Source organism: Oncorhynchus nerka, linkage group LG18 (assembly GCF_034236695.1).
Source record: "Oncorhynchus nerka isolate Pitt River linkage group LG18, Oner_Uvic_2.0, whole genome shotgun sequence".
In the NCBI taxonomy this organism is placed as follows: domain Eukaryota; kingdom Metazoa; phylum Chordata; class Actinopteri; order Salmoniformes; family Salmonidae; genus Oncorhynchus; species Oncorhynchus nerka.
In genome coordinates, this window is record NC_088413.1 from 56,103,909 (window position 1) to 56,116,404 (window position 12,496).

At 46.6% G+C, this 12,496-nt stretch overlaps 1 protein-coding gene across 1 annotated transcript in view; it reads right to left on the reverse strand.

Moving 5' to 3' along the window:
• The window catches only part of LOC115146163 (CDK-activating kinase assembly factor MAT1-like), an 89,527-nt gene that overhangs the window by 3,208 nt on the left and 73,823 nt on the right, over window positions 1-12,496 (reverse strand). The window contains exon 4 of the mRNA XM_065004206.1: window positions 11,899-12,024. Within this exon, the coding sequence (XP_064860278.1) occupies window positions 11,914-12,024 (111 nt within the window). The 3' untranslated portion in view covers window positions 11,899-11,913. The remainder of the gene's footprint in view (window positions 1-11,898; window positions 12,025-12,496) is intronic.

Below are 12,496 nucleotides of genomic sequence, written 5' to 3' on the forward strand. Positions count from 1 at the left end.
AAACATACAATGAAGTTTGGTACACACCACGATAGACTGACTACTATACATACTGTGTGAATGAGACACTTAACAGTATACACGGTGCACTGAACCAGCTTTGACAAAGTTAGACTTACACCTTTCTCCCCCCTCCTTCCCTCCCTTACCCCTCGTTCTTTTTCTCCCAGAGGACTGGCTGCCTTTTGTTCACAGGCCTCTGAAACCCAAGCCGTTTCGGCCGGTAACATCTTTCACTCTCCGGGCCCCACTGGAGCATTAACTGCAACTCGATCTGGGCCTTTTCAAAGCCTCCTGTTATTGGGTAAATATGGGTCACTTTGGAATGGTCCATTATGTCGCTTAGGGGGGCGGGAATAGACTAATGCAGATGATAGAGATGACTGAATGACATTTGTGAGCATGGGTGATTTTAGTTGGTTCTTTAGTTCATACAAAAACCCATGATGACACACATGCCCCATGGATCCTATAGACTGCCAAGCTCTTTGTTATTCAACATTTATCTTTGTTATACTACATTGTCCTACACTTTTGAATAAACTAAATCAGATGAGGCGTGGCAACGGCAAACTGTAAGGAACCTAGTGTTAAATCTAAAAACATGAGTGTCTTGGATGAGTGAATTATCACAATGAACAATATTCTCACTGATGGAGTAATCAAAATATTATTCTAGAACCCCTGTTTCTCAGTATTCATGCTGCCATCCACCCTTTTCTGAGAGCCAAACGACTCCAAACTGCTGGAGCTAACAGCACATTTCCTCTCTGGTTTGGAACGGTGAATACCTGGGCAATTTCTCCTGCTAAAGCTAATAATAGTATTGGATTTCCCGCCTGGACCCCAAAAGTATTCCCTGCTCCCTTTGCCTGGAAAATTACACGCCGGCGGCCCATGCTAAAATGTTCCGGAAGATTCCGCGTGGATTCCAGCTGAGTGTAACTTCTCTTTGTGTTCAGTTTCAAGTTTTATTGTCACACATGAACAAGACAGGTTGTGTGTGTGGAAGGCAGGAAGGGTGTTAGACTTCTTCAGTAAAATAGCTGCAGGACTGAAGAGTGAAAACAGCCTAGATTGGAGCAGCTATATTATGTGAAGGACTGGCAGGCTGGCTGGATGGATCAGGGCTCCTGTCTAGACTCCATGTGTTGGCTGTGGGGAAACCCAGCCATGATGGAAAGAAGAGCTCAGATATAATGCTGCCACGCCTGCCTATAGATCATGACCATCACTTAGTGGTGCCCTCACAAACCACATACAGACATGACAAAGCATTAAATGTGGACCACTCTTACACATTGATTGAAACTATGGGGTTTGACAGGTTGCATTCCCATATAAAAAAATCTCTGTACACCTTAAGCAGGTCTGAGTGGGTTGTGCTCTTGTACACAATAGGGTATCAGTATAAATGATCTGCATTGAGTGAGAGAGTGCATAATAGAAGCTCTTTCCTATCAGAAAAGCCGTGAATCACTGAAGCATGGCGTCTAGTAGCGATGGCCAGCTGCTGTTACAGCATGTCTCCCTCCCTCTGCTCCTGCACTTTACTTTCACAAAGGTCTGGTCACTGACCCCAGACCAGGCTGCAGCTCAGCACCTGTCTGCTCCTAGACCACACTCTCTGATCCTGGGACTGCAGTAGTTTTTTTGCTGTACAAAGGATCAAAGAGATGCGTTTACTTCCCATGACTCATGTCAGAGGCTGAGCATCCTAACTCGTCACTAGCGCGCTATGGAACAAAACTTGGAGAATTCTACTCTGTGTATGGTGCGAAAAACAATGGCGAAACCCAATCAATCCATTTTCACCTATCGGAGACTCTATGGCCTCCTGGTTGAAGATGGCCGAGCTACTGATATTAGGGCTGAGAGTTAAGGTCAGTGGTTGGGAGGCCCTGGCTGGATCTCTCCACAGAGGCCTGTTTCATACTTCTGAAAGGCCAGTCATGAGCCTCTTGGACAGCAGGCCTCATGTCCGGAAGTCTTCCTTTAGCGCTCCGATCCAGCAGAGTTTGGGAATCCTGGCCTGGGAATAAGGGGGTGGTGGTGCAGAGCCACACACCTGTCGGATGATTTGTCATTATAGAGGGGTCAGCACTCAGCTGTCACCCCCTAATCACCCTCCTCACCCCGCCCCGCTTCTCCAAAAACACCCCCTGCATTCCTTAGCAAGCTCCAGTTACACACACACTCACAACTCTACTACCCCTCCCCATCCCCTGCTGCCCTAAGAACAGCGCTGTGCAGGACGAGCCAGAGACTCTGTGTGTGTGTGTGTGTGTATACATGCGTTACAGGGTACAGTGACCTGCGTATCTTTCCCAAAACCGTAATAACAATACACTTCCTCTGCAAAAACAATACAACAGAATTTCCTAAAAGGTATGCAAGCTAAAAACCCTGGAACACATCCAGCCGGGCCAGGAACAAAACCCCTGCAGTGGAGCCAAACATAGAACGCTCTCACAGGTATACTATATCTGTCAACAGCAGCCTTTCATCATCGGGGGCCAGAGGCCAGTCTCGTTTCCCTGGGATGGAGTTTCCTCCAGGACATGGTAGTGTGAGATTCTATCCTCCACGACCATTAGGATGATACGACACGGCCCAAAAACCCCCGTTGTACACAGGACACTCAGTCTGAGTGACAAGTCTACACACACTCAGTCACTACTAGGCCATCGACTCCTTTTCCATGATCATATATCTTATCACTAGCGGGTCAACCCCACTGACAGAGAGGGTGTGTCTGTGTCTCTCAGAGAGCCATACGGAGTATCACTAACACTTAGTTAAGAGGGGACCACTTTTAGGGTGTTAACACAATCATTGTAAGACACTTAACATTAACCCTTATAGAAACTCACTCATTTTGCAGTGATTGACAACTAGCAATCACAACTTGTAAGGACAGTTTATATGAAAACACAGCAAAGGGGAATGAATGACGCAGGTAGTTGTGTATCTGATATGAAGGCATTATAAAGAACAGAGGCTTACGCTGATGCCTAAATCCTGAGTTTCTTCACAAAGCGTCAACTGCCACTGCTCATCCAGGACTGTGTCACAGACCTGTACTTCACCTGTCTGGCCTGATGGGGGCGGTAGAGGCTGCCTGACAGGACATCAATGGCATGGAAACCCACCAAACTAGCCACTTGATACAGGAACCCACATTTCAAGGCAGTGAGATGCCTGGCAGGTACTGAGTATCCATCTATCTATCCCCTGGAGAGCAGGGAGAATACTGTGGGCTGGAGGCGGGGGGAAATTTGCAGTGTCCTCGTTAACCAAATGGGTCCGTAAACAATGGAAGGGCATATGCTCTTCACAGAATGGCTGTTAGCGCCAGACAGACCCACAAACACACACACGGGAGTATTGATTGTCATATGTAGCATATTGTAAATAGAACACCGGTATACTGTGGAAGAAAAGCCTTTTCCCAGGTGGGTTCCAAAACACTGGTATCAGTTTACACAGCACCTCGAGCTATAGGGAGAAGCAAGAGCATTTCAATTAGTGAAAGAGGGAGGGAGAGAGAAAGAAAAACACAAAGAGACAGAAAGGGGGGGTGGATTCATCCATCATACTGGAGAGGTACCTACAAGTCCCCACAGCGCAGCCCCATATGACGGGAGTTTGTTTTCTTTCCCTAGCTCTTAAGAGGGGAAAATGAGCCAGCTAATCCCACTGCACATCACAGAGCCCTGGGCCCTGGGGGAAAGGGGGGGACGACACAGGACTCTACTGTGCCAATATGGTGTGTGTGTGTATATAGCTAGGGTGAGAGTTGCCCCAGTCGGTTGACATCAAAGCCTACACCCCTGACTGACTGACAGTCCCAGTCCTGCCTACACCCCTGACTGACTGACAGTCCCAGTCCTGCCTACACCCCTGACTGACATTTACATTTACATTTGACAGTCCCAGCTTTCACCTTATGACATCCAGTGGAACAGCCACTTTACAATAGTGCATCTAGGTCTGACTGACTGACAGTCCCAGTCCTGCCTACACCCCTGACTGACTGACAGTCCCAGTCCTGCCTTACACACCTCTGCACATATTGGGTTAATGTATAAATAGTTAGGAGATATCGCCACTCGCTCTCTCTTTTGGGAGTTGACGCTACAGCCTCCAGCCAGCGCTACAAATAAACAAAGGGGGAGTAGGCAGGCAAATACCCACCCCTGGTTATCCCTGGCCTGCCCTGGTGGTTTCTCCTTCACTGGGGCTTGGCTGGTCTGTTCGTGTGCCTGTGTGGGAACACCACCCACCCGCCTGGGGAAGGGGCTGGCAAGGGGCCCTCATAAGAAAAACTAAAACAGCCGTCTCTTTCAGAACCCAGTGAAAGACTGGCACGGCCATGACGACCCATCTCTATCTGCTGTTTTTATGTTCAGACAAACCCATGAAGCTAAAGAGCTTTCTACTGTAAGAGACGTCTCCTCCTCCAATCCACTGGCCTAATGACTCACACTCAAGAATCAATCAATATTTGCACAGATCGCATTAAGAGACAACAGATCCAGTTCATACAGAGCTATACCGTTCTGCTCCCGTTTCCTACAACAGAGAACATTATGACTGCAGGTCAGGATAAGGAGTGGATACTGTACTATACAACATTCACACATCCCCCTGGTATTAGCCCAGCTACCCCTGTAACGGAGAGAAGAACCACCCATACACTACCCCCTATGTCCTGGTTTCCCCACAAGAGTAGTACAGTGTCTGGCCATGCAGGAGTAGCTATACTATAACATCAGAGATGAGAGCTGATCATGTGCTGAGAGTGATGCTGGGGAAAACACAGTTCATCCTGTGGGTTTGCAAGTCAAATAACCCTGCTTTAAAGATCTCTCTCCCACATTCTCACATAGCCAAAAGATGCTGCAGGAACTATGCAAATGTCAAAATCTGTGAGCTACAGCTGTCGTTCATGCTCTCTGCTCTGAGAGGGTGTGGATAGAGCATGCAGAGAGGCAGTACCTTGCAATGGTAGACTTCATCCAGCTAGCTGCTACACAACTAGGCCACTGCCCGAATCTGGCAACCTGAGCTTTTGAGAAACAGAAATATTTGTTACACACAATGATCTTATAGCATACATCTCTATGATTAATTACTGTTATGTTGGACATTTCGAAATCGCCTCAAATCTAGAAAAAAGTTTAGACAAATTATGTAATTGTAGTAAAACCAGATCAAAGCCTTGGGTTCATCTGAGGTCATACTATACAGCGCCTTTCTTACCTTCATCCAGCCCCATAACTCAACCATCAAAGCTACATAGTGTGTGCGAGCACACATTATTTGAGAGGCCTTCACTGTGAGGTTTCCATCACTCGGCTCCCTCTGTCCCAGGACAGCCCTCCAGGTCCCTGTGAAGACCTCTACCCCTCCGTCCCCCTGCCCTCCCAGGACCATCAAATTGACTTGATGCCAGCTGGGATCGTATGGAAAACCATTTTAGGCCATTTTGTGTAGAAAGAGCAAACAGTCCATCTGGAGTGGTCCTCATCAGCCCAGCACACGCCTGCTGCTCTCCACACACAGAGAGTGGGAGACGCACAGGAGCCACAGTGACTGAGATTTACTGTCTCCTACTACTAGAGGGAAGAAAGGAGAGGGAGGGAGTGAGTTGGACATGACTTAAACCTTGTTTAATGTAGGGGAGAGGTTGGGAAGCCAGAGGTGAGAGGTCATAGTGGGTAGTGAGCCAGGTTTAGTTGACCTTGGAACTCCTACATCCTGCAGAGCAGGGCCAGAGCCGGGAGAGAGAGATGGAGTCAGACCTGGAGTCAGGCCAGCCTGGGACTGAGATCTAGGAGGGACGCCTGCCAGAAAGTTATGATTGTCACAGCTCCTCAGCCAACACTGCCTCTCTCACACACACACACAAAACCAGGCCTCAAGTCAGTATACTTTCAACACACAGTGTGTGTGTATTATGACCAGGGAAAGACTACGAACGCCACTGTGGTAGCTTGACAACAAAGCTCCTTTCTCTCTATATGTCCCAATCAATCCCCTCCATCCATCCCTCCCTCCCTCAGAGAGAGCTTGAACCCTTCAGCCAGACTCCAGTGAGTCTGACGAGCCTGCATGTCTGAGGAGCACTACTTCCTGGTCTGCAGCTCAGGGTCCCCGGGAGAGGAGCTCCAGACTAAACACCCCACCCACCCTCCCATCGCTCAGCTGCTCCCCTTCACTCCGAGCAAGCGACGAGAGACGACCGCCTCATAACCAACAACCAACCACCCCCGACAGAAACCTCACTTTTTCCAACAATTAAGGAGAGCAGGGAGGGGAGGGGAGGAGAAGAGGATGAGGGGGTAAGACTTCAAAATATTATCCACATTGGCATTTAGCGTAGCACGTTGAGCAACCGCTGTCACAGTGATGGACTAATTTCAGGGTGACCTGCGCCAATACAAACAACTGCTCTTTCTAGCTTTCATTGTCAGCACTTGAGGTTTTAGTCGAAGTTTTGAGTATGGCGCTGCCAATGTCTCCTTCTCCCTCTTTCCTCACACAGGATTAGTCCTTGTCCAAGATTGACTCCCCCCTCCCTTCTCTCTGGAGCGGCAGAGAGCTTGGGTCTTTCATCGCCTACACAGTCAGAGCTTAGGAAGTGCACCAGAAAAAACACACACACACACACACACAGTAGACATGTGTAAGCACACAAAATGTACTCCATCTATTCCTCAAAGACTCACAACCGCATGTGCGCATGCTCACACACACGCAGCCGCACAGAGAAAAAAGGTTCTGACATCAAAGACAAGGACACATAAACAAGCTCCCTCTTTCCATTTCTCAAAGATACACACACTCAAGACCAAAACAAACCTTCTCTAACACACAAAATGGACATAACTTCCAAAACAGTAACACATGTTCATATACCATCATTCAGGATCTTTTATCTGCAGGCAGCAGAAGCACAGATACTAAAATAGTGTCCCTCTGCAGTTTGTGGCTGTTGTGTGGAATCAAGTGGGTAAAGTTTCAAGATGCAGGTCCCAGCCATGTCATTAGGAGTGAACCAGGCCTGAGCTGAGGTAGGGTTCGGTTCCAGAAGGGGACAGTAATTGACCCAGCCACACCTGTCCTAAACACACATGGACAGGTCACACTCAGGACTAGAGGTCGACCGATTAATCGGAATGGCCGATTAATTAGGGCAGACTTCAAGTTTTCATAACAAACGGAAATCGGTATTTTTGGACACCGTTTTGGACATTTTTTGTTTTCCCCTCTGTCATTGCCAACAAAGGGTATATAACAAAGTATTGAGATAAACTTTTGTTATTGACCAAATACTTATTTTCCACCATAATTTGTAAATAAATTCATTAAAAATCCTACAATGTGATTTTCTGGATTTATTTTTCTCATTTTGTCTGTCATAGTTGAAGTGTACCTATGATGAAAATTACAGGCCTCTCATCGTTTTAATTGGGAGAACTTGCACAATTGGTGGCTGACTAAATACTTTTTTGCCCCACTGTATATATTTTTAAACCTGCATATTTAATTAATATTGCCTGCTAACATGAATTTCTTTTAACTAGCTAAATTGTGTCACTTCTCTTCCAACAGAGTCAGGGTATATGCAGCAGTTTCTTCCAAACAAAGAAAGCCAACTTCACCAAACGGGGGATGATTTAACAAAAGCGCATTTGCGAAAAAAGCACAATCGTTGCATGACTGTACCTAACCATAAACACCAATGTCTTTCTTAAAATCAATACACAGATGTATATTTCTTTAACCTGCATATTTAGCTAAAATAAATCCAGGTTAGCAGGCAATATCAACCAGGTGAAATTGTGTCACTTCTCTTGCGTTCATTGCAAGCAGAGTCAGGGTATATGCAACAGTTTGGGCAGCCTGGCTCGTTGCCAACTAATTTGCCAGAATTTTACGTAATTATGACATAACATTGAAGGTTGTACAATGTAACAGCAATATTTAGACTTATGGATGCCACCCATTAGATAAAATACAGAACGGTTCCGTATTTCACTGAAAGAATAAACGTTTTGTTTTGGAAATTATAGTTTCCGATTTGACCATATTAATGACCAAAGGCTCGTATTTCTGTGTGTTATTATGTTATAATTAAGTTTATGATTTGATATTTGATAGAGCAGTCTGACTGAGCGGTGGCAGGCAGCAGCAGGCTCGTCAGCATTCATTCAAACAGCACTTTCGTGCATTTTGCCAGCAAGCAGCTCTTCGCGGTGCTTCAAGCATTGAGCTGTTTATGACTTCAAGCCTATCAACTCCAAAGATTAGGCTGGTGTAACCAATGTGAAATGGATAGCTAGTTAACGGGGTGCACGCTAATAGCGTTTCAAACGTCACTCGCTCTGAGACTTGGAGTAGTTGTTCCCCTTGCTCTGCAAGGGCCGCGGATTTTGTGGAGAGATTGGTAACAATGCTTCGAGGGTGGCTGTTGTCGATGTCTTCCTGGTTCGAGCCCAGGTAGGGGCGAGGAGAGGGACAGAAGCTATACTGTTGCACTGGCAATACTAAAGTGCCTAAGAAAATCCAATAGTCAAAGGTATATGAAATACAAATGGTATAGAGAGAAATAGTCCTATAAATACTATATTAACTACAACCTAAAACCTCTTATCTTGGAATATTGAAGACTCATGTTAAAAGGAACCACCAGCTTTCATATGTTCTCATGTTCTGAGCAAGGAACTTAATCGTTGCACTTTTACTTTCTTCTCCAACACTTTGTTTTTGCATTTATTTAAACCAAATTGAAAATGTTTCATTATTTATTTGAGGCTAAATAGATGTTTATTGATGTATTATATTAAGTTAAAATAAGTGTTCATTCAGTATTGTTGTAATTGTCATTATTACAAATAATGACAATAATCCGTATCGGCGTTGAAAAATCATAATCTGTCGACCACTACTCAGGACTACAGTAAGCTACCTGGTCAAACTTCACCTTCAGGGGTCAAGTTGACAGCTGAGGAAAAGGCCTCATCCTCTGGCCTATGACTATTCACATTCTATTATGTTAAGGTAAGGCACAGCAACAGGTATTTTCAGAGCATATCATGTTAATGCATGGACATGTGTATGTGCCAATCAATGAGACAGAATGAGTGACACTTCCTTTTCATAAAATGTCTTCACACTATAGAGGGCCTCCTCCGTTCTGTGGTTTCTCGCACACACACACAGACATGCACGTACACACATCAGGGGAAGTGTGTTTCTGAGATTTTACGTGTGTGTGTGTGGGGGGGTGTAAGCTGAATGGACACTTTCAAAGGTCCCCATTGCCTGAACATGCAGCCTTTTCTCTTTCCGCCAGTATTGAAGCAGCTGTCTTTAATAAGAGCACAGCCCATATTTATTCAGGTACAGCAGAGAGAGGGAAAGACAGCGAGAGAGAGAGGCGTGGCCCTTCTTTTTCCTGGCAGCCTCACAGCGCTCCTGCGGTTTTTTGGGGGGCAAAGGGACAAGGCGAAAGAGACGGAGAGAGAGGGAAACACACACACAGTGAGTGGGGGGAGGGAGGCCCTAGCATAAAAAGCAAGGCTCCGCTCGCATCCTGTGCAGAGCCGGGCCCCAGAGGCCCCAGGGCCACAGGGGGGTGTGTGCGGCTATGCGCTCAACTCTCCCGTCCCTCCAGACTCCCCTGTCCAAGACAAATCACCAGTGGTGCTGCTGTCACCATGGGCCCTGACCAAGACAAACAGCCCTGTTTAAAATAAGACCCTAGCCCCTCCGACAGCCCCTCCTTCCCTAACCATAACCCCTTCACTCACTCTCTCACACACACACCATAGGTCAGAAGAGACTCTGGCCCAACCCTGCACTGGAGAACTCCCTTTCAACCTCTCCACCCTCTCCATAACCTCCCTCTATTCTCCACATGCCGTTCAACTCTCACCACATCACAGCATTTCTGTTGTGGCCAAAAATGCAGAGTGGGACATGTGAATGTGTATGACCTGTGCACATTTTTGGTGTGTGCCTGAGACTGTATGTGTGTGTGTGTGTGTGTGTGTGTGTGTGTGTGCACCACCACCGCATGTGCATAAACTCTGAACTTAGCTGAATGACAAAACTGCCAACAATGCAGAAGTGTCAGCAGAATTCCAGCTTCTGCTAACAGAGCATACTGCATCATGGGAGTTGTTGTTTATTTGTCAGACTGGGCTACAGTAGTCGGTCGCTGCCTGCTCCAGAGGGACTAGTGTTCATCATTGAGGAGACTAATTTATCTCAGGTGGCAGAGCCCTTCCCCTCCAGCCCTAGTCCTGCAGGACCCCTGAACTGCTGACACCAGACCCCCTGTGTCCCCCCTCCTCTTCCCCCTTCCGTCCCCCTCTCATCAGTCAGCTCCAGCATGCGGCAAAACATTTTGAGATGTGTTTCATCTGCATATTGATCAGCCTAGCCAAAAGAACCAAAACCTCAGCATTACACTGCATACATAATGTAAAGGTAGAACCAGTTATTCTACTAAACTCTCCTGCATCCATTAAGAAGGAAGGCTTCACTTCAATTAGGTGGTTCAGGAGTTCATTATGGAAATCAAAAGGGCATTTTTTATTACATATTTAAAAAACTAAACTCAATGGAAACTCATTATCCCTCACAAGGGTTCGAAAATCTTCCTTGCAAATTGCAATATGATCAACTGGAAGCCACAGAAAATAAAATATCTGCTGAATGACAGTTACTATGAGGTGGAAATGACAACGGCTCATCTCTTTTCACCAATGAGAACACCCTTATTTGTCTGCATATGCCCCTCTAAGCCAATTGGAGCTCTCCTGGCCGGTGGGAAGGCCTTAGTGCCAGCCTGTCTCCATGCAGACAGACGGTTGGGCTGGGTGCGGTCTGATGGATGGGTTGTGTTGTGAGGAGTGGGCCGATGGCGTCGAGGAGCGATTGGCCCAGGGTCCCGGCTTTGGGGAAGGCACTTCCTGTGTGTGCTGAAGGACGATGAGGTCCAGGCAAGGCGGGGCTGGGTACAGGGGAACGCTGGCTGTTTGCCCCTTAGAACAAAACCTTCCCCCCACCGCTCCTCTCACAGCTAATCAAGGGGGACTCCAGAGAAAAGACCCAGACTTCCAGGCAAGCCTGTACCCTCTGTTCCCCTCTCATACCCCCCCTGTCCCCAACAAGTATACTGTGCCACCCAGACTGTCTGTACAATCATTTTAATTTTATGATATACACTACTGTGCTGTGCCTATGGATGCATCATATCACTGAGCATCTCTAGATCCTTCTCTCTGGATGTAGTCTACCACAGTGGATGTAGTCTTTCACAGTGCCATCCGTTTTATCACCAAAGCCCCATATACTACCCACCACTGCGACCTGTATGCTCTCATTGGCTGGCCCACACTACATATCTGTCACCAAACCCACTGGCTCCAGGTCATCTATAAGTCTTTGCTAGGTAAAGCCCCGCCTTTTCTCAGCTCACTGGTCACCATAGCAACACCCACCCATAGCATGCGCTCCAGCAGGTATATTGCACTGGTCACCCCCAAAGCCAGCACTTCCTTTGGCCGCCTTTCCTTCCAGGTCTCTGCTGCCAATGACTGGAACGAATTGCATAAATCTCTGAAGCTGGAGTCTTATATCTCCCTCTCTAACTTTAAGCATCAGCTATCAGAGCAGCTCTGTACCTGAACACAGCCAATCTGTAAATAGCACACCCAACTACCTCATTCCCATATTATTCCTTACCCTCTTGCACCCCGGTATCTCTACTTGCACATCATCACCTGCATATCGATCACTCCAGTGTTAATGCTAAATTATAATTATTTTCACCTCTAGGGCCTATTTATTGCCTACCTCCCTACTCTTCTACATTCTTACCCAATAAGTGTGTTCTTACCCAAGACGTCCCAGCAGCTTTAGCTCAGGCACGGGGGTTCTGTAAGTGTGGCTATTGATGGGCTGGTAGCAGTACAGAACCTCCTCTATACAGGACACTGTCTGACCCTGCAGCACAGGAAAGAGGACACATTACAGTCAAAAACAGAGACCCCCAGATAGCATATGAACACGTCATGTGTAGAATTGTAGGAAATTTGCTTTAAAACTGCAACCTTTTCTCAGCCTCATGGCAAAATGTGTAGAATAGCATGAGATTAGCTATGAAACTACATGGCCTGGAGGTAGGTGGCCCGGGGTCCCAGATTTGGTCATCTGGCCCTGGATGGCAAAACCCTTGCCCTTAACTGCACACATGGAACTAACAACATGCATGAAAGTCTCTGGTTTGAGGAGAAATTGATTTCTTCTCTTCTTAAGAAACATGTGTGTGTTAAAATGCCTAACCACTTGTACAATCTATTTGCTTACACTTTAAAAAACAGACATGCATACATACCCCACCACACATGCCACTATGGGTTTCTTCACCTTATCCAAACCAAAGCCAGATTTAATGCGTTGCTCAGATGATGTAAAG